Raw genomic sequence first — 26,941 nt, 5'->3', positions numbered from 1 at the left:
CATCACGACATTACACAATGTTTCACAGGTTCGCGCAATACCTGCAATGACAGCTGCGTTGAGGAGCATCTCAGTCAGAGATGAGTATGTGATCTCCGTGTCGGAAGACGAGGTTTGGAAAGCTTTGAAATAAGTTAATGTCAGGAAGGCAGCTGGCCCTGACGGCATCTCTGGTGGTGTGTTGAGATCCTGTGCTGATCAGCTGTCTGGCGTGTTTACATCCATCTTCGATGACTCTAGCTCAGTCAGTGGTTCTGTTTTAAACAATAGGTTATAGTCCCTCTGCAAAAAATAAGAAGCCCTCATGCCTGAATCGACCTATAGCTCTCACATCACTACGGTAATTTCCCGTGTATTAGCCACATTGTGTATAAACCGCAGGACAGTGTTCTATGCAAGGTATAAGAAACAAAACCATATTAATACCATATTAACTGCCCCCCGTGTATTAACCTCATAGCTGAAGTAATTTTGCAAAATCAATGAATAAGCCACAGCTAATCGTTGGGAAATTATGCTAGTGATGAAGGTGTTTGAGAGACTTATTAAAAACATCATCTGCTCCTCCTTCCCCAATACTATTGAAACACTGCAATTTGCTTATTGATCTAATAGATCTAATCAGGATGCCGTCTCTCATGTCCTTCATACCACCCTTAGGCATGTTGACAGTGGAAAAGGGAATTATGTGAGGCTGCTGTATATTGATTATAGTTCTGCTTTCAACAATTTTTTTCCTCACATGCTGGACTCTAAGCTCAAAGACCTTGGACTAAATACCTCCCTCTGTTACTGGGTTTTGAACTTTCTTACTGGCAGACCCCAGGTAGTGAGAATGGGCCAGCTCACCTCCAATTCCATCATGCCAAATACAGAAGCTCCACAGGGCTGCGTGTTGAGCCCACTACTCTACTCTCCCTACATTTATGACTGCGTGTCATCTCACAGCTCCAGTTTGCTGATAATACAGTAGTCCTGGGCCTCATCTCCAACAATGATGAGGCTTCCTTCTTGAAGGAGGGGAAGAAGCTGATTGCCTGGTGTCAGGCAAACTGTCTCCAGCTGTGAATGTCAGCAAAACCAAGTAGCTAATTGTGGACTTAAAAAGAAGGCAGCAGCAGACTTACATCCCTCTCTTGATTGATGGAATACAGGTAGAGAGAGTTACTGGTTTTAAATATCTGGGAGTACACATCTCTCAGGGACCTGACCTGGGTTACTCACATCCAAGGTTAAAAATGCCAGACAACGGATGTACCACCTAAGACAACTCTGGAAATCCAGGTTCCACCCAGTGATTTAAAAAACTTTTTACCCTGGAGTCATATAGAGCATATTGACCCAGTGTATCACAGTGTGCTATGTTCTAAGAGAGACCACAAAAACTTGCAGAGAGTGGTGCGCTCAGCTGAGCACATCTCTAGGGCTCCTCTCCCCTCCCTGCATGATATACATCAGACAATGCAGGAACAGAAAGAACTCCACCCATCCCTGCAACTTCCTGTTCAGTTGGATTCAGGCAAGCGCTTCTGCAGTTTGATGGCCAAAACTGAGAGACTAAGAAAAAGCTATTTCCCTCATTCCATTAAACTCCTCAACATGGACATGCCTACTCTCTAATGAATACCTTGGACTCTATCCCATTTTAATAACATTATATTATTATTATTATTCATGTCACTTTATTATTGTATTTAATTATTTTATTATTAACTTATGCTTTTATTTTTTTTTATCTGTTTTACTTACATTCTTTGTACTTTACAGAGTCATGAAGCTAACCAGGCTTACAATTCACTACTTGTTATAAACTGTTACCCTGGGAATCCAGAGTTCTTGCGGAAGCATTTGCTCAGCTAGAGACTCTGGCAATGAGTAATGATGCACATAACTTTTGCCCCTTGCATTGCGGGGAACCAATCATATCTGTGTATCTGATATAGGCGGGCCAGAGGCGAGCTAAACAGATGACAGTCGTAGTGTTATCCAATTGCGTCAAAGTCCGTAATCAGTCAGTTAACATTGGTTGTATAGTGTTATCCAATTGCGTGCAGTGAGATTTTCAAATGGTGCCACCCCTCGAGTTGGGCCATTACATTATTCGTGACCAGACCCTTAACTCATTGAGTGCCAAAAATTTAATAATACGTTTTTCCTTCCCATGCGTTGAGTGCCAAAAACGTAATATTACGTTTTTAGCTTTTTTTTTTAATTACGAAACTAGACATTCTAACTGTAACACACCTTATATGTGATTTTGGGAACTCTGTTATAAATGGAAATGAAATATATGACGATCGTGAAACTCATGAAAACGCACAATCTGGACATTTTATCTGGACATTTTATCATAACTCGGTTGCCGCTTTGGGTCGAATCAGTGACTCATTCACGTCAGGTCAAAACCAGGCAATTTTCGTGGGTCTATCACTAGGTGGCAGTCTCGCCAGGTCTCGCTGATCACTTCCCAGAAAGTTTACACAAGTAAGTAACAGGCAACACTTCATATTTCATGAAAGACGTTATATCTCCATTTCTAGAAAAAAAAAACAGCGATTTTGATGAAAACGAGCCACTGTAGCTTGGGATTTCTCAGGAACAGAGGCGTGTAGAAATACACGGTTTGCACCCACCGAGAGCTTATAGTCTCACTTTTTAATCGAGCTATTGTATGTGTTCATAGCTATAACGCAGAATATGCTGTGGCTGTACAAAAATCATCAACAATGGTCTAGATTGCTGGCACTCTAGGACAAAGCTCCCGAAAACAGCTTGGCATTCAATGAGTTAATCTTTCAGATTTAGGTCTGGAGTCTCTAGGCTAATAAACTGTATGTGATGAATACATTTCTCTGAATCTCTTAAAGGCACACTATGCAAGATTTTCACCTTTATGAAGCCAATTTGATGGTAAACGAACTTGTAATAGGTGAATTGTTCACATAGCTATACAGCATAGATGTAGCGAGTCCCTACCGAGAAAACCAGCCATGCACCTTCCAAGAGTGGCGCCCCACCAAAACTCACGAGAATCTGAAACCTTGTCAGTAGATATAGCTCTTAGGAGATAGTTTTTGCCTGTTGTTAATCCTTCACCTTCAAAACAAAAGCATTTGCATTGTGGGGATAAGTCGCGAGAAGGTTGCTATTTACAATAGCAGAGTAACATATAAATACATCGTGACTCTAGAGCAGGGGTTCTCAAAGTTTTGATTGGTGAGGGCCAATTCAGGAACCCAACATTGAACTGAGGGCCACCAAAGGGGTGGGCGGAGAAAAAAAAAAAAAAAACCTGGAAAAAAAATCCCATTTGTAATCATTTTAATGACTAGGTTGCATCTCTACAGTTTATATTTATTGCATTAAACAGATTTTAATTCATAACTGAGGCTAAACCTGGCTAAAATGAAATGCACACACAATCCCTGTGGTTCTCTACCCTCAACAGACAAATTTGGGATATAACAGTTCTGGTTGCAGTCCATTTCAAGTACAAACTCTCAGTGTGCCTTGCTTCTTATCAGCATAGGCCTTATTCAGGGCCAATTCCAGCTACCAAAGCACCACAGGAAAACCTGACGGCCACGAAAAACCACTAAACGGAGATTCATTCTTTTCAAATCACACAGTACAGTTGTACAGTTTTAACAGTTTCACAGATGTTATCAGATGTTATCGCGGGCCGCAGAAATGTTTCCGCGGGCCGCACTTTGAGAACCTATGCTCTAGAGCGAGCTCTAAACTCGCCAAAAATACCTAAACCTGCATAGTATACCCTTAATCTGATAAGAGTTAAAGTAATTTGGTGGAATTTCAACACTTGGTCAAGAACTTTAGTCTAATTGAAATACTCAGTGAATACACAGTGAAACAATATGGAACTTCTTCATTATAATCAGGGCTCTACACTAAAACATTTTTCCAGGAGCACTTGTGCGCCCAAGTTAAAACATTTAGGAGCACAGACAAAAATTTGGGAGCACAGTCAGTTCTGTACTTAACTTACACATAATCTAACATTACACTGCAGCTAACAGTTAAACATGCCAGTGCACCAATTGCGAATATTAAGAATGACTGACAACATTTAGGCTACAGGAAACAGGATTTTAAAGATCAGTGCCTACTTTATTTTCAGTCTGTTCTATTTTCCTACATTTTGTTAATGTAAAATAATATAATACATTGCCATATTTGCATTTAGCCTGTATATCAAGTATCCTGGCAAATGTAGGATAATTTATTTATTTGTGAATCCACCTGTAGCTAATCCAAATATGCCCATGGTGACCTATCTGACTGCATACTGCTAATACTACTACTAAAACAGTCCATTTTCTCTTCCACAAAACCCAACATAGTCTAATCAAGGATATATATTTTTTATACTTTTATACTTATTTTTTATTTGAAATATCTGCATTGATGGGGGCAGTAGCCAAACGTTAGGCCTACTTTCGTTTTGCACTTAAGCTTGTATTCGGTGTAAACAAACAAGCATGCGTGGAAGCCTGGAGTTGTCAGTAGCGTTCTACCTTTGAATAAAATGGGAGTATTACGGGAAGCTACTTTTGTGCTAGTTCGCTACAGCTATATTTTGCATATTGCAGCCAATACGTCAACTGGGCTAAAAGCAGTGTTGGTCAAGTTACTTGGAAAAAGTAATTAGTTACTGATTACTGATTACTTATCCAAGAAAGTAATCTAGTTACTTTACTGATTACTTATTTTCAAAAGTAATTAGTTACTTTACTATTTACTTTACTTAGTTACTTTACAAAAACACACTAGCTATACACAACCTGAATACGCTTTTTTAAAACTTGGTTTTATTAGTTTCAATCTTAACTTTTTGGTGTGTATACTCCTTCATTCGAATAGATGTAAATACAGCAAAAAAAAAATTAAAACCAAAGTCTCTATTAACATTTACATCTTTTAACAGTTGCAGTGCAGAGAGGAGTAATGCATTTACCAAAACAGAAAATGATGTTGCATGCCACATTTAGGCTGTTCTAATGTCAAGAAGAGTATGTCTTTGAACTGTGTGTGTGCAGTGCCGCTGCTGGCTATTTTGGTGCCCAAAGCAGAACTGTTAGTTTAAAATATTTCTTAAGAAATACTACTAATTTGATGCAGTTTAACTCATTTATAAATGGTGCACTGTCACTTTAAGAGCTTCTATACAACTCTCATAATGATCAGCTCCATTCAAATATAAGCCTATGGCTAGTCCACAAACTCCACATTTGGCACTATATTAGCAATAGTCATGATATTAAGTTGGTATAAACAGCTAGCTAGACATTTTCTGTTTGCAATTAAAAGTGATAGCCTATATGAGCCTGGTAGCACCTATCTGAGTGGAATGTGTTTCAATCGGCATAGGCTACTGTGCTTCATGTAAATGCTTAGTTTAAGGCAGTGGTTCTCAAACTTTTTCTTTCATTCCCCACTTTGATCAAGGGGGCCTTTTCGAGCCCCACCTGTCCCTCATTGCTCTAAGAAAGTGGTAGGTCAAGCTTAAAATTGTCAAATGTATTGAAATAATGACAAGTTCTAAATATATCCTCTTCAGCAGGTGCTGCAGATATAATAATAAATAAATACATAATGTGCCATTGTAAATTAAACACACATATTTCTGTTTTCCAGCAACATATTAGGAAGCATAAGCCAATATTTTACAGCATTGTACAATATATTCAATGAAATACCAACATGCTGCATTAAATGGATCCATAATCCAGTCATACTGAGCACTGCTGGTTGGGAAATATTTTTGAAATAAACTTTGCAGGGATGTGATGTAGGCCTACTGTTTAATACATGGGATCACAAGAGTGGCTCCCGAAGCAGACGTTTCAGCGATTTCACTCAGATTGTCAAAGGCATACTGTTGCGATCGAGGTGCCTGTCCCATACCTCAAGTTTTTTGGTGAATGCAGTAATCTTATCTGCTACTGTAGGTGAGGTAGGTGCTTGTCTTTGCCTTGTAACTGGATATTTAACTCATTGAGCTTTCCAAATATATCGCAAAGATAGGCCAGCTTCAAGAAATGTTCATTAGTGAACGTGCTTGCAAATTTAAACATGCGCTCACGCTGCCTTGAAACGAGCGCTTCCCTATGAATAACACATGCGTCCATTGCGCATCGGGTGCTACCTGGGCCTAGGCTACAGATAAAAAAATAAATAAAAAAAAACTCCTGTTTTTCGCGCCCCACCTGGCATGTCTCCGCGAACCAGTAGAGAAACGCTGGTTTAAGGGAAACGAATTATTGAAGACTTCAACACTCACCAGCCCCATTACAAAAAGGCAAAGACCACATTATATTTTTGCCCATTTTCCAAATCACAATGAATGCAGCCAGAATATTATAATGCCCTGGCTCCTGTTATAACGGGCCAGTAGGCTACAGGGAACCCGCGACGTCCTCTATTTTCACCTGTTGCTGCAGCCTTCATGTCGGGATCTGGGGGTGTCTCAATGAGATGCCGGCTTGCTAGGTGCTTGCTCAGATTTGAGGTGGAATTTTTCGCTGTAGACAACATGTTTCTTCCCATGAAGAGTGTACAGGTTAATGTTTTTTTCGTAATGTCTGAACTGCAATGAATTAAATGCTCCATGTTCGCGCTCTCTCCCGCACTCCATGTCTTGCACACGTGTGTCTGTTGTTTACATCTATATCACGCAGCTATAGCCTACATCATTGTCACGAGTTAGTCTCACAAAATCCATATGGCAAAATCCCAAATTATTTTACTGTCTATGGCAAAATCACGGTTTAGTAACGCAGTAACGCAGGCTGCTTGCAGGAAAGTAAAGTAATCTAATTACTGTTTTTGCAATTGTAATCCCTTACTTTACTCGTTACTTGAAAAAAGTAATTGGATTACAGTAACGCGTTACTTCTAACGCGTTACTGCCCATCACTGGCTAAAAGGCATGTTAGGTTACCTTTCCTTCTCTCACTGCATTCTCAGAATCTCATCCTGTTCCTCCTATATCCGATGAATTCGGTGGATAGAAGAACTCATTTCTTCAATCTTTTCATCTTGGCTGGCTAGTCTAACTTTCCGCTTTTTCTGCACGCTCATGGATTTCATAGAAGCGACTACTACTATCGAGTCCCAACTCGAAACTGCTAACGTTGATGGGAGGTGTAGTTTTATGCTGCATTCGCGACGTGATTCTATGGTTTGCACTTTGCACCAGTACTGTTTCTCGATGTTGCGGTCTATTTTGTAGACAAACATTGACATGGTTAGAAGTCATTCGCACCAGTGCGCCTAGATATTTTTTTGCACTCGCACGTCATCATTTTTACTCGCATGTGCGAGTGAAATGGGCGCACTGTAGAACTCTGATTATAATACAGTATACTAATGTGAGTTGTCTCTGGTGGTTTTGACACCTAACTAGTCTGCTAAGAGTATCTTGTGTATTTTAGTTATGTCTATTTCACGGTCACACTTTACTTGGACAGTAAAAGTTGTGATGTTCCACCTATGACCAACAGAGGACACTGTAATCTCATGTTTTGAAACACTAACTAAAACAATCTTGAAGGGCTTGTGGGGGAGCATATATGGAAATCCATTTTATATATATATAAAAAAAACACACACAACACACAAACGGCATTCATCTTTATCAGCAGTTTTCCCATGGCCAATTGATTAATAAAATTAATTTAGGAGATTTATGAACATCACTATATAACATTACAATATAACTGTTGTTATATTGTGTAGGAATTATGATAGCCACTGTATCTGTCAATGTCTAACTCCTTTTATGGTGAAAGGCTTCATTTAATTGCATTTATTGGAGTTTTCCTGCGATGCTTGAACAACTGTGAAAGGCTTTGGGTGCACTGCTTGACAGCAGAGGTATGATGGCTGTGAGAAATGAAAGTCAAATGTGGATATGTCTTGAAAGTAGTCATGGTGTTGATCATTAAATGAAGAAGTCAGATGAGGTTTGATGAACACTGAGACCTGATGAATAGCAAAATGCTGTACACTATAGTAGTAGAGCACATTTCCCCTCTCATGCTCTGACTGAACATTGCAGTGTCTTCTGTAAAACAAGTGCATAATTGGTATGTGCAGTATAGAAAGACAAACTGTTGAAGATTATGAAGGAGATTAAATACCCTGACAAATCCCTTCCAGACACGGCCTCATTTCTGTCGGTAAGGGGTTAAACTGCAAATTATGCTGGCAGTTCTTTTGTTGTGCCCAGAGAGCGATCTTATTTAAGAATGGGGAATCCTGAGCTGTACTAGTAGTCAGTCATTTTTTGACAGTACTTCTCCCTCCTGATTATTTTGTCAGATGGTAAAGACACTGAGGCCACAGGGCCAGTGTGCATGGAGTGTATGGTGTGTTGGTGTAATCTGTGTGAAAAGCTGTCAGCCTGGCTGTGATTTATCAAGCCCCTTCTCCTGCTACCTCAGCTCTCCTCCCAAACCAGCCTGTCAGCCCACTCCATATATTACACCCAGAAGAGTGCTTTATGATGTCAGCTGGGTCATTTCTTATGACAGCATTTAGTCAGGCCTCCTTTGCACCCTTATAAATGCTCCTTGACTAAATTGCCAGCCAAGGCTTCCTGTTAAGACGTACACTACCCTGCTGCATATTGCCTAGATTGGCCATTTGCATCTGTTCCAGGAATCCCATTTAATCTGGCGAGCGCACCCGCTAACCTTGATGAAAAGGCAGGGCTGACTGATCACTGTGACATTTGGAGCCGATATGTTTCTAAATAAGAGTGTTGTAAATCTTCACTGTGGTTGGTGGTAATGCCCCTGTGTTTCATGGAATCCCAGAGTTGCTGAGAAGGCAAGCAAGTTTTGGGTTCCCCTACAAGACAGTAATGAATTGGTGTGGGGCAGTTTGCATTTCATACGATATATGAAGTTATATGAAGTATACTGTGTAGGGTGACAACAAGCAATTATTTAAATGGTCAATGAATCTGTAGATTTGTCCATACCTCAAATAGTCTTTTGCCAGTATAATTAGCAATGTTATATGTTCATTTTGGTCTCTTTTTTTGTGTGTGTTCCTAGATGGCTGGTGTGAATGATAAAATGTGTTTTTTGGTCTTTCCCCCACCCATCCAAGACCATATACTATCAAAATGAATTTGAAGATGATACCAAAGCTTCCTGATAAAAGTATCACATGCTAATTGTTACATAGTGTTGATCTAAGAAGTTTTTATCTTTTCACCAAAAAAATAAATAATTGGTTATTCATTTAGTATTTGACAATTAATAGATCAATTGAGTAATTGTTGCAGTTTGCTACAGTCATGGGAGGACAGCATATGTCTTTATTTTATTTTTTTAAGGTACACTGTTATTGTTTTAGTGATATCATGCCTTGCAGGGTTTTTTTCTTGCAGTTGTGAAAAAAATATTTTCACCTAACCTCTAGTTTTGAGGGGGTTTACTTTTATTTCTCATATGAAAACTTATATGGAGCTAGGCCTAATATTACTCTCCTTTTCCTTTGGGGGTTTAACTCATAGACTCAGGGAAGGGCTATTTTTAATTAAAGTTCCATAGGTCATCTCTGTATTTTCTCCTGTAGAAATACAAACACTATGAACTATAATCTAACCGCAAGGTAGATAGCACTGACATGCTTGCACCACCACTGGCCGTTTTAAATGTAGTTTAAAAACGTTTATTTTTTCTCTGGCTTTTACTTTGGGCTGAGGGGGACTTCAGGGTTTATTTAAATAATAGAACAATTTTAGTGGCATTTGTCTCCTCAACCTCATCCATATTTGATCTGCTTCTGATAATGTGTATTGTTTTGATGATCATATTGTTTTTCCTTTACTGATAATTATTACAGAGTGTCTATTTACACCCCCCGGTACGAATAGCCTTGGCCACACAGCTGAGCTATTCACACCCTGTGACATAACAACAAAAAGACATTGCTCACATGCACAAAAAACATGGCGGATATTTGTTTTTTCGTCAGCAGAAAGTTAAAAATTCTGAAAGGTTTCGGCACTAATATCTGTTAAAATTTTTAAAGTTTTAGATTGAAAAGTTGTGTTTTATTTTCATAATCTTCGTTCAGTGAACACATACAACCGTCAGTTTGTTAGTTAACAGAAATTTAGTGAATATGAAGCTCAGGCCTATGAACTATAAGTTTACCTGCAAACATCCCTCTAGTTGTGGAAGTAGACAGTGCAGTGGTCACAGACATGCTTTAGTACGTGGAAGACCGGGGTTTGATCCAGAGTGAGTGTGCACGTGTACCAATGTCTCTGGAGAGAAGGCGCACAATTTGAACAAGAAAGCGGTTCTCAAACGGATGTTTTGATTGCAACAATTAGCTAGTTTACGCACCAGGGTGTAAATAGCATACAGTACATTACTATATACACCAGGGTATGTATAGCATCCACTTCTAACTATACATTGATGCAAACAGCATACCTTATTCAGAGTGTCTATTACACAGCTGAGCTATTCACACCCAAAACAAAAACATGTTGCTAGTTTTTTTTTTTTTTTTTTAATACATTGTGTGATCAATATGCTAGAGTAAATGCACAGTCAAGGATTAAAGTTCTCCGTCATAGGACGGATTTCCGTCAATTTGATTTTAAAAATGTCATATTTGAGATCGATGCAGATCCGATGAGAAAAAAAATAGGAGGGGGGGGGGGGGGGACTGTCACCTTTGCTTTTCCTTTTTTAAGGCAACTACAAATATTAGGTAAATGTTTAAAGACCTAATGTTCTTGAGAACTTTCTGTGTCTCAATCCGTGACCGCTCAAGAAGATACGTCCTATACGGCCTACGTCAGCCATGAGTTTCGCTTTGTATGTTGTAGCTACACACTTGTCTCGGACGTTTGCTTAAAAAAAAGAACACGTATGGAGGACTATAACGGTCTAAAAGTTGGATTATAGTGACACAATCGAGACAGCTGATGAGGTTGGCCAATCCGTTTAACTTTTTTGGATATGATATTGTGAGCTCTATGTGCGAATTCGGAGGCTGTGTTCTTTCCGTGCATCAATGTAGACACTTACTATCGCGAACTCTTGTCAGGGGAGGTCATTCATTTTGGGTGTCACCTATGACTTGAACAGATAGCCTGCTATGCCACCCGATGTAGGCTACTATTATTGTTACAGTTTTTAATCAATGCAACTAACATTATGTGTAAAGCGACGCAATATAAACCGTAGCCTATATGCAATTTATTATCCCGTCTGTTATGACATACAACAATGTTTTTCACAATTTGCGACGGAAGGTTTTGACTGAGCGTGTCGAGTAAGGGGGTCAGTCGTGTTTGTGACGCACAGACAGCCTTGTAGCCTTTTTTGTTTAGGCCCCACTTTTAACGACAATAGGTTGTGAGTGTATGTTGACAAAAAATAACCATACAATTAAAATAGTCAACTTAAAACTTTGCTATAAAATATTATTAATTTATAGCACAAAACCATAACCAGTGGGCCTACCAGAAGCATATTAGCGTCATGATTTGTGTGCGTCTATTTGGCAAGGCCACTAGCTGTCATGGATGCGTTGTTGCTAAAGGAAGGCAGGTGTCAAAAGTTAAAAAATAAATGCAGATGGGCAGCTGTTGGAAACGGGGGAGAACTAACAAGCCATGGTGTAAAGAAATTAAAGTGCCAGGAGTTTGCTTTTGCGCGGTTCGCTGCAAGAAAATTGTTTATGGATGCAATAGGAAAACGTTTTAGCACGCCACCAATCAGAAGACCGCCATAAGGTTAACGTTCGTGCACTTCAGGACATCTTCCCTACCTGGTGCAACTAGCCACCACGACAGAGGTAGGCTACGTTTATCTATGGCTGACCGTTTTTACGTTTAGAAAGTAGGCTACGCATGTTCCTTCATAGCGCAACACGACCTGTCCTTAACCATATCGCAACCTCTTGTCAACCTTATACAATCTGTTGCTGAAGACAAAAGCGCCGTCTCCAGATTGTCGTTACAAATGCGCAGACCTCCTGCATGAGCACACACAGTATTGCTGCTCATTGGAAAACTGAGTTGTCTGTAAAACTCAAAATTACCATGTTATCATTAAATGCGGATGAGGCAACAAATGGAAATATGAACAATATCTAGAATGTTCTGATTTGTTACTTTGATGAGGAAATGGGAAGTCTTGCAAACTTGATTTTATAGATTTTACTTGGTGTTGAATTGCATATTAACAAGAAAAAAATCTCCCCTTTAAACACTTTTGGCCTGAAGTAATTAAATAAGAGTGTGTTAAAGCCTTTCTACAATATTGCTGCAGTAGAAAAGAACAGCAATGGCTAATCAGCAATGGTCAGGGATGGTACTAAAATATATTTTTGTTCATCAGGAAAACTCAATCTCAATCAAGAACACTCTCAATTCGCTTATTCACATGGCGGCCATTGGCGGCTAAAACGAGGCTACAGCGTACACAAACCATAGGATTGTTATGTTCTATGCATTCACCTGTAGGTGGCATTAATTATATAGTAAGTGTACCCTGTAGCCTCGTTTTGGTTTAAACAATGGCCGCTGTGTGAATAAGGCGAATACTCCCTTTACTTTGCTGTTTGCATGTTTTTGTACATTAAAAACCAATAGGTCGCGACCGCAAAAGGGGTGCTATCTCTATAGGTAGATATGAACAACGTATGACTTATGGCCTGAAAAAAGTTCAGTCAAATGATTTTTTTTCACTTTAATCCCTGTGCACAGGGGTGCAAATAGCATACACTGATATTTGTACCGGACGGGGTATTAATAGAACACATTGCTGTGTGCACTGGGGTACGAATAGCATACATTGATATGTGTACCAGACGGGGTATTAATAGAACACATTGCTGTGTGCACCGGGGTACAAATAGAATTTACTTCTAATTGTGCCAGGGTACGAATAGCATACACTGCTAATTAGGGCTGTAACGATTTACGATTCGAAACCGAAATCGCGACATTCATATCCACGATACTGTGTCGCGGTGTGAAAAGGCAGAATCGCGACACACCCTTTCTAGTGTTTCACGCAGTGCTTTGCAGCTTATGCAGCCGCAAAAGCAACCCACAACTCTCGCTTTACTTATCGGTAGCCTACGTTGTCCAAAAACAAATAAATAAATAAATAATAATTTCATACCTCTCCTTGCTTTCATTGTAGACTATGTGTGCAACTTTACCAAACAGTATAGAAGTAAACCCCCTCTCCTTGCCCCGCTCTCTCTCGCGCTCCCTCCCTCTCACTCTCCCTCCCTCTCCTGCTCAATGAACACGCGCAACATAAAACATTCACAATCGTGAAAGCAAGGACGCATAGACGACTAGCTAAATTACTATTAAATCCGCTTAGCATCATAAGCATGCTGCACATATTTGTTTAAAACTCTTGCATTGAAGTTGACTGATCATCTCAATACCAACGTTTCCCAAAAGGGCCTGTCCCAAGGAGAACAAGTATTACCTTGAAACTTAAACACACATGGGGAAACTGAACAGTTCAATCAGTAGACTATGATAGGCTAAGCTATGCTACTTTGTTTACAATATTTCCAGGCTTCAACCAGACAGCTGAATTAAAGAGGTAGAGTTGTAATAAAAAATAGTAGGCCTAGGCTAATCTGTATAAAGTGTGCTGTCATAAATATCAGTCATTCAGAAAAATATTTTTATATCAGGATATAAAATAATACATATATTATATTGTAATCCTCTGGTGTTCTAAGGGAGGCTATTAAAATGTTATTTAATAAAATGTCTAGCCCCCCCCCCCCCCCCCCCAAAAAAAAAAAAAAGAAAAATCGAGATTCGGATCGAACCGTGGGTCAAAAATCGTGATACAAACCGAATCGTGAGGTTGGTGTATCGTTACAGCCCTACTGCTAATTGTACCAGGGCTGCAAATAGCCTTACCCTAATTATTAACTTTATTTCTCTTAGAGCCTATTATTTTAAGTTGTATGTCATTTGTTTAATTGTGCTACAGTTATCTTGACCTTGGCCTGTTTGCTTTCTGCAGGCTCTGGAGCACAATGAGGTCCAACGGCTGTTTGAGGTCCTTCTCCCCAGCATGGTTCAGCTCGCACTCAGTGCCCCTCACCTCTGCACACAGGTAAACACACAGGAGCTATCAGGAGTCATTAATCAGTACATTTAAATGACATTAGAAAAATTGTGTTATTCAGAGTAAACCAGACATTTAAAATGAATGTAAACATGTTAGTCCGACTAAAAATCTGACAAAATCGAACATCTTTTATTCGGACTAACCCCCCCCCCCCCCAGATAATGCGTTTATGTATACACTCAATTGGACAAATTAGCCTATGCCCTCTGTATATGCGTACCTCTGGATAACACTACAGCCAGCACTGACGTGGTTGTCTTAAGCCTTTTTAGCTTGGCTACCAAGCTAACTACCTAAGACCTATGTCACAATGCTACATACTCATAAGTTGCACCTTATTTCATTTATATGTGAACTTACATCCCAACAACAAGTAATGTCAACTATTTAACTGTTACACTGATAATGCAGAGTTTGCTAGTTAGCAAGCTAATGAAGCTTATATAGAATGTTTTGGTGTTTATGAACTGGAAGGGGGGCAAAGTGCCACCTAGCGTAGCAGAGTAATGTGTTATGTCAATAAATAGATTCCCCTCCAGTGCATGTATACTCAGACAACGACCCCCCCCCCCCCCCACCCCACAAAATATTGACTAAAATTAAAACCGAGTAATTCCAGTACATTTTATATCTCTTGCCCTGTGCTTGTTATGCATAACAATAGGATCATTACGAGGAGGTACACAAAACTTAAAAGGCCAGATGTGTTGCATATGCAATGTTTCCACGGTACATCTGCTGTCAGAGCTGCCTTCATGGATTGCTGACTTTTTAAGATGGATATTCACAGAGGTACTCATCCCATGAGAACCATACTATAGCTTATCATACAGTGCCATACATACAATGGAAATTTGGCTTTAGTAGCATTACAACGGCAGATAAACATCATTAATGTTTTGCCTATGTGTTTTAGCATCACAGCCTTTATCAGAGCATCATAATTAGGCACTTACAAAAAAATACTTTATCGAAGTATAAATTAGAGGGTGACATTTTTTCGGGACTCCCGCGGGTCACGGTATTCCCGCGGGAGTCCTGCGGTACGGGAGTCAATTTCACTGTTGGTGACGTGATGGGGACGGGACGGGCAGAAATCAACGGGAGCGGACGGGAGGTGAACGGAGCCGGAGATTAAATTAAAACATGCACCCAAAGATTGCAAGGCATAGAGCTGGTAAGTCCCGCCCTTTCCGATAACCCCGCTGGACCTCTAGATTGAAAAATCGTTAATGCAAGTGAATGTGAGAAAATAATTATTTTCTGGTCCCGTTTGAATTTTGCCATGAATGTGAACATATTTTGTCTGTGAATTTTTTATATAATTTTTCGTGTAAAGAATGCTACAATTGAGCGGGTAGAAGTTTGATGCGGTTAAACTTTGTGTGAGAGCACTTTGTGGACTACAACTTTCCGCTAGACGACAGCTAACTAGTTTCCCATAACAACCATCAGTTGGTCGAGATGTAGAGGGTTATTAAGATCGACTTTGAACACAGTGAACTATACAACTTTACAATCGCACTGTATCATAGTGTTAATGTGTTGAGTAAAGCTAGGCATGTTTCGAATATTTTTGTTACCATGTGTGTTTATTCCTGCCGTTACAAAAACTAGCATCTCAGCTAATGTTAGCGATTAGAGCTAGCTCATGTCACAGGCGACATGTAGTCTTTCTCGTTATGTCTTTTCCACAACTGATAGCCGAAGAATCATAATATACTGTCAAACCCGTAACATGAAAAATTATATTAAAAATTCACAGACAACATATGTTCACATTCATGGCACAATTCAAACGGGTCCAGAAAATAATTATTTTCTCACATTCACTTGAATAGACCTCTCCAGAATAAGTCCCGCCTCCTAACTTCCGTATCTTCGGTGCCGTTTAAGTAATATAGTCTATAGTATACTACTTAAACGGCACCAACAATCAAAAAATCCAGTGGAAACTAGATGGCAGAAGTGTGTAGGCCAATCTGCCCACCAGCTTTTTCTAATTCGCTACCTACAGATGTTTTACCGGTATGATATTTCGAAATGCCATGTTATTTCCCATAGACAATTGACGCCCGGAAGTTGGATGGATACGGAAGTTACGGAGGCGGGACTTATTCTGGAGAGGTCAATTGACGATTTTTCAATCTAGAGGTCCACTGGGGGTTTAGCGGATGGGCGGGACTTACCAGCTCTAATAGAAAAGAGGACCACTTACAACTCACAATATGTTTGTTGATTGGCTACTGCTAGCCGCAGAGTAGCCTATCAGAGCAATACAAAGCAGCTGCCCTGTTCACGAGCCAATCAATCAGCGTCAGCGACTACACCAAAAACTGAAGGTATTTTCTATTGCCATATCAACGTGAGCTAATGTTATCTGAGATGCTAGTTTTTGTAACGGCAGGAATAAACACACATGGTAACAAAATCAATCTAAACATGTGTAGCTTTCCTCAACACATTAACACTATGATACAGTGTAATTGTCAAGTTCAGGCATGAAAACTCCTCACCTTTCGGCGAAATTCGCCGTTTTGAATCTAAAATAGGGGACTTACGTGGTTCGCGCAGATCCGATGAGAAAATATTGTGTGTGTGTGTGTGGGGGGGGGGGGGGGGGGGGGTACAACTGAGTTTACAAATCACGCTCAGACGCGAACGCATCTTGATGCGTTGTGAGACAAGAGCCCAGTTAAAAACTTGTCTGATCCAGCAACGATTATGTGAATGCAGCCAATATGCATTTAGCCTATTAAACAGTGGAAGCTATTTTTTTTGCCGCGAATGCAACGCGAACAGAACGCTTGCGCTGGAATAGCCTCCCTGTTTGTGTGACTACAGATATATGCGTCTGAAATGAACCCGGCGAGGAGAGATGCTTATTGATGTCACAGGTGGGCAACTTATGTCAGAAAAAGACGTTGAGATTCGTGTAGCAACGTAGCATAGGCTGTTAAAGTTAGCAATACTGGACAGAAATATAGACATAACGAGTTCATTTGATGAAGAATACGTGCAGTTTGAGCCATCTAGATCGACAAAAGGTGAAGCAAATTGGCATACTTTATCAGTATAGCAAAGGCTAATGTGAATAACTAAATAGTTGAATTAAATGCTCCTAAACTGTTCTGGTGCGGAACAAAAGCAGTGTTTGACAGGGTAATGCTGTCTTTTAAAGCAACACCAAAGAACTTTTCCTCTGTTGCACGCACGCTATTTGTTTATACTGAGGTGAAGTTAGTTTGATATTTGATATTCGGATATTCGACAGATATTCAAAAAAAAATTATGCGGCCGGTTTCACCCCGTGTTTGCAGACAATGTACAAACAGATGACCTGTCTACTTGCTCCCAGCAGACCTTAGGGACCGTCTAAAAAGTACCTTCTGAATTACCTTCATAGTCTTTTTTGTCAATAGCTTTGACATCATGTGACCTAGTGACTCCAAACCAATTCAAAATAGTTATCCTATATGGGACTCACCAGACACACCTCTTTTTATAGTCACTATATGCACACAGTATTTTATATGAATATTTTAAAGAAAATACCTTATTTCCCATAAGGAATGGTCTCCTTTTTTTCAATACCTCCCAAGCCATGTGACCTAGTGACTCCAAACCAATGCAGAATATCTATCCTATATGGGACTCATCAGACTCACCTATTTTTATAGTTACTGTATGCACACTGTATTTTATATGAATATTTTGTAAAAAAAAATACATTATATCCTATATGAATGGTCCTCTTTTTTCAATACCTCCCAAGTCATGCGACCTAGTGACTCCAAACCAATGCAGAATTGTTATCCTATATGGGACTCATCACACACCTCTTTTTATAGTCACTGTATGCACACTGTATTTTATATTAATATTTTAAAGAAAATACATTATTTCATATAAGAAACAGTCTCCTTTTTTTCAATACCTCCCAGGTCATGTGACCTAGTGACTCCAAACCAATGCAGAATAGTTATCCTATATGGGACTCACCAGACACACCTCTTTTTATAGTCACTATATGCACACAGTATTTTATATGAATATTTTAAAGAAAATACCTTATTTCCCATAAGGAATGGTCTCCTTTTTTTCAATACCTCCCAAGCCATGTGACCTAGTGACTCCAAACCAATGCAGAATATCTATCCTATATGGGACTCATCAGACACACCTCTTTTTATAGTCACTGTATGCACACTGTATTTTATATTAATATTTTGTAAAAAAAAAAACATTATATCCTATATGAATGGTCCTCTTTTTTCAATACCTCCCAAGTCATGCGACCTAGTGACTCCAAACCAATGCAGAATTATTATCCTATATGGGACTCATCAGACACACCTCTTTTTATAGTCACTGTATGCACACTGTATTTTATATTAATATTTTAAAGAAAATACATTATTTCATATAAGAAACAGTCTCCTTTTTTTCAATACCTCCCAGGTCATGTGACCTAGTGACTCCAAACCAATGCAGAATAGTTATCCTATATGGGACTCATCGGGCACACCTCTTTTTATAGTCACTGTATGCACACTGTATTTTATATTAATATTTTAAAGAAAATACATTATTTCATATAAGAAACAGTCTCCTTTTTTCAATACCTCCCAGGTCATGTGACCTAGTGACTCTAAACCAATGCAGAATTGTTATCCTATATGGGACTCATCGGGCACACCTCTTTTTATGATCACTGTATGCACACTGTATTTTATATGAATATTTTAAAGAAAATACATTATTTCATATAAGAAACAGTCTCATTTTTTTCAATACCTCCCAGGTCATGCGACCTAGTGACTTCAAACCAATGCAGAATTGTTATCCTATATGGGACTAATCAGACACACCTCTTTTTATAGTCACTGTATGCACACTGTATTTTATATGAATATTTTAAAGAAAATACATCATTTCATATAAGAAACAGTCTCCTTTTTTTCAATACCTCCCAGGTCATGTGACCTAGTGACTCCAAACCAATGCAGAATAGTTATCCTATATGGGACTCATCGGGCACACCTCTTTTATGGTCACTGTATGCACACTGTATTTTATATGAACATTTTAAAGATAATACATTATTTACCATAAGAAACGGTCTCCTTTTTTTCAATATCTCCCAAGCCATATGACCTAGTGACTCCAAACCAATGCAGAATAGTTATCCTATATGGGACTCATCGGACACACCTCTTTTTATGGTCACTGTATGCACACTGTATTTTATATGAATATTTTAAAGAAAATACATTATTTCATATAAGAAACAATCTCTTTTTTTTTCAATACCTCCCAGGTCATGCGACCTAGTGACTTCAAACCAATGCAGAATTGTTATCCTATATGGGACTCATCAGACACACCTCTTTTTATAGTCACTGTATGCACACTGTATTTTATATGAATATTTTAAAGAAAATACATTATTTCATATAAGAAACAGTCTCCTTTTTTTCAATACATCCCAGGTCATGTGACCTAGTGACTCCAAACCAATGCAGAATAGTTATCCTATATGGGACTCATCGGGCACACCTCTTTTTATGGTCACTGTATGCACACTGTATGTTATATTAACATTTTAAAGATAATACATTATTTACCATAAGAAACGGTCTCCTTTTTTCAATACCTCCCAAGCCATGCGACCTAGTGACTCCAAACCAATGCAGAATAGTTATCCTATATGGGACTCATCGGGCACACCTCTTTTATGGTCACTGTATGCACACTGTATTTTACATTAATATTTTAAAGAAAATACATTATTTCATATCAGAAACAGTCTCCTTTTTTTCAATACCTCCCAAGCCATGTGACCTAGTGACTCCAAACCAAATGCAGAATAGTTATCCTATATGAGACTAATAAGACACACCTCTTCTTATAGTCACTGTATGCACACTGTATTTTATACTAATATTTTTTAAAGAAAATACATTATTTCCTATTAGAAACAGACTCCTTTTTTTCAATACCTCCCAAGCCATATGACCTAGTGACTCCAAACCAATGCAGAATAGTTATCCTATATGGGACTCATCGGACACACCTCTTTTTATGGTCACTGTATGCACACTGTATTTTATATGAATATTTTAAAGAAAATACATTATTTCCCAAAAGGAATGGTCTCCTTTTTTTCAATACCTCCCAAGCCATGTGACCTAGTGACTCCAAACCAATGCAGAATAGTTACCCTATATGGGACTCATCAGACACATCTCTTCCTATAACCATAACCCCCCCCCCCCCCCCCCAAGGGAAGTGACGTAGGGACACCAAACCAATGCAGAATATCCTTTATGGGACTAATCAGACACACCTCAAATTAATATAATTTTTGCACATACTATTTTATAGTTCCCATTTGTTTCCTATGGAAACTGTGTATTCTCAATACCTTCCATATAATAGTAGATGCCAAATCATTTTTCATATTGAGGTGTGTCTGATAAGTACCCCATAGCAGAACAGTTCTGTATTGATCTGTGTTGTCTAGGACCCCTTATATGGCAGCTATTGAGCAAAAAGCTGTTTTCCATAGGAAATAAATATGATTCTTTAAAAAAAATAATAGATTGAATAGAAAAATTAATATAATAGTTCATGCAAAATATTATTTCACATTGACATGTGTCTGATTAGTATCACATAGCAGAACAGTTCTATATTGATCTGTGATGTCTAGCGAGAAAAAAGCTTGCGAGGTATTGAAAAAAGGAGACCATTCATGATGGCAAATAATAATAAAATACAGTGTGCATACAGTGACCATAAAAAGAGGTGTGCCCGATGAGTCCCATATAGGATAACTATTCTGCATTGGTTTGGAGTCCCTAGGTCACATGGCTTGGGAGGTATTGAAAAAAAGGAGTCTGTTTCTTATATGAAATAATGTATTTTCTTTAAAAAATTCATATAAAATACAGCGTGCATACAGTGGCTATAACAAATGGTGTGTCTGATGAGTCCCATATAGGATAACTATTCTGCATTGGATTGGAGTTCCTAGGTCACATGACTTGGGAGGTATTGAAAAAAAGGAGACCATTCCTTATGGGAAATAATGTATTTTCTTCAAAATATTCATATAAAATACAGTGTGCATACAGTGACCATAAAAAGAGGTGTGCCCGATGAGTCCCATATAGGATAACTATTCTGCATTGGTTTGGAGTCACTAGGTCACATGACTTGGGAGGTATTGAAAAAAGAGAACCATTCATATAGGAAATAATGTATTTTCTTTAAAATATTCATATAAAATACAGTGTGCATACAGTGACCATAAAAAGAGGTGTGTCTTATTAGTCCCACATAGGATAACTATTCTGCATTGGTTTGGAGTCCCTAGGTCACATGGCTTGGGAGGTATTGAAAAAAAGGAGTCTGTTTCTTATATGAAATAATGTATTTTCTTTAAAAAATTCATATAAAATACAGCGTGCATACAGTGGCTATAACAAATGGTGTGTCTGATGAGTCCCATATAGGATAACTATTCTGCATTGGATTGGAGTTCCTAGGTCACATGACTTGGGAGGTATTGAAAAAAGGAGACCATTCCTTATGGGAAATAATGTATTTTCTTCAAAATATTCATATAAAATACAGTGTGCATACAGTGACCATAAAAAGAGGTGTGCCCGATGAGTCCCATATAGGATAACTATTCTGCATTGGTTTGGAGTCACTAGGTCACATGACTTGGGAGGTATTGAAAAAAGAGAACCATTCATATAGGAAATAATGTATTTTCTTTAAAATATTCATATAAAATACAGTGTGCATACAGTGACCATAAAAAGAGGTGTGTCTTATTAGTCCCACATAGGATAACTATTCTGCATTGGTTTGGAGTCCCTAGGTCACATGGCTTGGGAGGTATTGAAAAAAAGGAGTCTGTTTCTTATATGAAATAATGTATTTTCTTTAAAAAATTCATATAAAATACAGCGTGCATACAGTGGCTATAACAAATGGTGTGTCTGATGAGTCCCATATAGGATAACTATTCTGCATTGGATTGGAGTTCCTAGGTCACATGACTTGGGAGGTATTGAAAAAAAGGAGACCATTCCTTATGGGAAATAATGTATTTTCTTCAAAATATTCATATAAAATACAGTGTGCATACAGTGACCATAAAAAGAGGTGTGCCCGATGAGTCTCATATAGGATAACTATTCTGCATTGGTTTGGAGTCACTAGGTCACATGACTTGGGAGGTATTGAAAAAAGAGAACCATTCATATAGGAAATAATGTATTTTCTTTAAAATATTAATGTAAAATATAGTGTGCATACAGTGACCATAAAAAGAGGTGTGCCTGATGAGTCCCATATAGGATAACTATTCTGCATTGGTTTGGAGTCACTAGGTCGCATGGCTTGGGAGGTATTGAAAAAAAGGAGACCGTTTCTTATGGTAAATAATGTATTTTCTTTAAAATATTCATATAAAATACAGTGTGCATACAGTGACTATAAAAAGAGGTGTGCCCGATGACTCCCACATAGGATAACTATTCTGCATTGGTTTGGAGTCACTAGGTCACATGACTTGGGAGGTATTGAAAAAAGAGGACCATTCATATAGGAAATAATGTATTTTTTTTTACAAAATATTCATATAAAATACAGTGTGCATACAGTGATCATAAAAAGAGGTGTGCCCGATGAGTCCCATATAGGATAACAATTCTGCATTGGTTTGGAGTCACTAGGTCACATGACCTGGGAGGTATTGAAAAAAAGGAGACTGTTTCTTATATGAAATAATGTATTTTCTTTAAAATATTAATATAAAATACAGTGTGCATACAGTGACTATAAAAAGAGGTGTGTCTGATGAGTCCCATATAGGATAACTATTCTGCATTGGTTTGGAGTCACTAGGTCACATGACCTGGGAGGTATTGAAAAAAATGAGACTGTTTCTTATATGAAATAATGTATTTTCTTTAAAATATTCATATAAAATACAGTGTGCATACAGTGACTATAAAAAGAGGTGTGCCCGATGAGTCCCATATAGGATAATTATTCTGCATTGGTTTGGAGTCACTAGGTCGCATGGCTTGGGAGGTATTGAAAAAAAGGAGACTGTTTCTTATATGAAATAATGTATTTTCTTTAAAATATTCATAAAAAATACAGTGTGCATACAGTGATCATAAAAAGAGGTGTGCCCGATGAGTCCCATATAGGATAAATATTCTGCATTGGTTTGGAGTCACTAGGTCACATGATGTCAAATCTATTGACAAAAAAGACTATGAAGGTAATTCAGAAGGTACTTTTTAGACGGTCCCTAAGGTCGGCTGGGAGCAAGTAGACAGGTCATCTGTTTGTACATTGTCTGCAAACACGGGGTGAAACCGGCTGCGTCATTTTTTTTTTTTTATATCTGTCGAATATCCGAATATCAAATATCAAACTAACTTCACCTCGGTTTTGTTTATCCAGCAACGGCTTTGCAAATAACGATGTCCATAGACATGGTAGAATATGTTGCATGATTTTATGAAAGTATTATGTATTGCGACATCATGCAAGTCAAATGTGTAGTTTCTTATGTCTCATTCCATCGAACTACAAGCCCGCTACCCGATCTGGCAAACTTACATAGTGCGGTTATAGCCGATAGAGGGCCGCGAAGCGAATGCAGAAGTGCCGTTCACCCTGTTACGAGTTGATGAACCACGGAAACAATTTTGGAAACATTATTTTAAGGTACAAAAAACTCTTTGGTGTTGCTTTAAGAAACGTTCAGTGGCCTGATCAGTAGGCCTAGTCTGTGTCTACAGGGTTTAACATGTAATGTGAACACTGTTCATTGCACAACTTTATTGGTTGGTTAAACACACTAGCACAATGCCACAATCTGTAAATAGCCTATAGGCTGCAGGTTAAAACATTTCAAACCAATTTTACAAATTAAAGCCTAGTCTACCCTACCCAGTTTATTTATTACCTGGTTTGGTCCAACAAATATTCAGACTTATCTTATTCAGACGTGTCCATTAGGCCTATGAAATCTTCAGAAATGTCTGATAACTTCAGTCACAAAGAAATAAAGAAAGAAAGAAAGAAAGAACTCATGTAGATTACTGAGGAGGAGAGGAGGGCCAGGCTGAAGCATGTTGCCAAACAGCGCAAGTGGGCCCCTTCACACTTAGTCAAGTCGGCTTTATTGTCAATTTTTTTTACATGCACTGGTCATACAAAGAATTGAAATTTCGTTTCTTACTTTCCCATGCAGACATAGACATACTTTAAATAGACATAGACATACTTTAGACATAGACATAGCCATATACAATAAAAAATAAAAATATACAGACATACCACATACAAACATTAAAGTGCGAGACTGAAATATAGAACATATATCAAAATATAGAAATATAGAATATATATAAAAAAAATAGAGGTAGTTGTGTTGTATATTTACATAGTCCTAGCGTAACCTTCTGACAGAGTAGTAGTAGCAGCAGCATTGTGGCAGAGTGATAAATAACATTGATAACATTTACATGAAGTTTAAACTTGTGCTTGTGTGTACTGTATATTTACATTGATATGCAGTCATTCCAAGTATATCAGGCTTGATATGAAGCAGCAACACGTTAGGCTGCGCAGTCACAGTGCAGTTACACAGGGCGGTCCTGGGGGGGGGGGGGGGGGGGGGGTTAGGGTAGACAGGATCCTAGGCCCAAGCCAAAAGGAAGAAATAAAGGTATTTTTTAGTCATAAATTAGTCATTTTGTAGGCAACTTCATACTCCATGGAAGCTATGCACTATTGGCAACAATGTCACTCGCGCTTGTTTTGCTATGAAACGGCCATTTCTCTCTTCGCGCGCCCTTCTCACCTTTTTCACCCCTGACCCGTTTTCATGCCTGCAAGTTGTATGGCTCACTGTGTTCAAAGCCGATCTTAATAACCCTCGTCACCTCGACTATGTGGTGGTTGTTATGGGAAACTAGCTAATAAATGGCAATGCAGCTTTACTGTAGTGAAGTTCGCAAGATTGTAAAGAGGAAATAGCGTTTACATGTCCATTTAAATTATAGCCTAATCTAATGCACTTTTGTGCGTTTTAAATCCGAAATAAGATGGAATGTGAGGAGACTGCTATTAACTTTAAAGAGGCCTATCTACAATTGAAACTATCTGTAGCCTATGACGCAAATAAGCCTCATGTCCGGTCTATGGATGTCTGCTTTAGCCTATTGTTGACAGCAGGGTTTTTTTACGATTTAAAATGATACTTTATAGATTTTAATGGGCCATGTTGAAGAACTGATGTCCGTTATTGTTAGTGCAAATATAAATTGATTCATGTCCCTTGCATTTTGCAACTGTGAGGTCAATGGTAGGCGCCCGACAGAAATATTGTTTCATTTTGCGAGTGATATCCACGTTCTGGCGGTGTTCTAAATGTGCACAGAAGGAGTTCCTAAGCTATATAAGGTATAAGCTAGGCCTATTACACAACATAAATTGTCACTATGCTGGCGACCCAAATAAAATCTCCTACGACCCACCCTTTGGGAACCAATGCTTTAGACAACATAGGGAACGAAACGGGAGTGGGACGGGATTCGGGAGCCTTTCTCTCGGGATTTTGCAGGACAGGATTTTTCTGGGGGGGCAGTCACGTGATCGGGATATGACGGGAGTATTTGTGTGGGCTCGGGATGGGACGGGAGTGAAAATTGATTCCCGTGTCACCCTCTAGTATAAATCACCCTGTCCAAGGGTCATCTGCCAGGTTGTGAAATAACAGAAGAAATGAAGAATGAAGAGCTAAAGTGATTCAAATGAATACAGGGAAATATTTCTGAAACTACACGCAAAAGTTCCAACTGATTTCCAATTGAACTGCACTAGACCCATAGAAAAGAAAGTGGAAGTTGCATCACACCACTCAGATACTTAAAGAAAGGTTGACTCTGGAGGAAGATATGAAGAAGAGAGAGGCGCTACTCCAGTTCAGCCGTTACCCCAGAAATCTACAGAGCTCAATAGTTCATAGAGTCCATAATCAGGCAATACTATATAATCTATAATACTGGAAATACTATGTCATTGGTAGTGTAATGGATAACAATGTAGCCTTTGACACCGAAGTGCTTGGTTCAAACCCCACATGAACTTTTCAAAGTTGCTTTGGACAAAAGCATTTGTCGAACCAGGCCTGTATCATTTCAAAGCTTATGTACAGTAGTACTCCCTTTAGATTGGAGGGCTGCAAAACAACTTGACTCATAAAAAAAGTTGTAATAAATAGACTATATTAGTTAGTCAATCATCTCAGTGTATCTCCGTTATCTTTCTAAATAATGAACTATATGTTTACATGCGGCTATGGGCTTACCATTAATAAACGTGTGTTATGCACGAATTAAACATTGCATGCTTGGTTGAATTTCCTATTGTGATGCCGTGTTTACAACGTCAACTATTTTTCAAATAATTGCACACCTATGAAGTATCTCCAGTTTTCCAGACGTCAAACGCACCCTCTGATTTGCGCTACTGGAACAGAAATAAGGCAATGTGTGTTGCCTTCAGAAACCCTCATTATAGCCTCTCTGGGGCCCAGACACCCTCTTCTCCTTTTCTGTGTGATCTGGAGAATCATAGGGCCTAGGATGACCAACTTGTATGTTTGTATGTTGGTCTCAAGGGGCCATGTCAACCCATCCCATATCCACTCATTTGAGGTATAGCGC

The 26,941-nt window shown here is 38.7% G+C and overlaps 1 protein-coding gene across 6 annotated transcripts in view; it reads left to right on the top strand.

The window, feature by feature from the left end:
- The window catches only part of parga (poly (ADP-ribose) glycohydrolase a), a 68,221-nt gene that overhangs the window by 12,495 nt on the left and 28,785 nt on the right, over positions 1 to 26,941 (top strand). For all 6 annotated transcript variants that reach the window (XM_076285289.1, XM_076285291.1, XM_076285290.1 and 3 more), the window contains one exon: positions 14,064 to 14,156. In XM_076285289.1, coding sequence (XP_076141404.1) covers positions 14,064 to 14,156 — 93 coding nt within the window. The remainder of the gene's footprint in view (positions 1 to 14,063; positions 14,157 to 26,941) is intronic.

The sequence above is a fragment of the Alosa pseudoharengus genome, unplaced genomic scaffold, assembly GCF_046254945.1.
Source record: "Alosa pseudoharengus isolate Yale_2024_CS ecotype anadromous, Long Island Sound unplaced genomic scaffold, YU_APseudo_1.1 YU_APseudo_1.1_scf_15, whole genome shotgun sequence".
Lineage (NCBI taxonomy): Eukaryota > Metazoa > Chordata > Actinopteri > Clupeiformes > Clupeidae > Alosa > Alosa pseudoharengus.
This window is presented reverse-complemented; position numbering and strand designations above follow the sequence as displayed.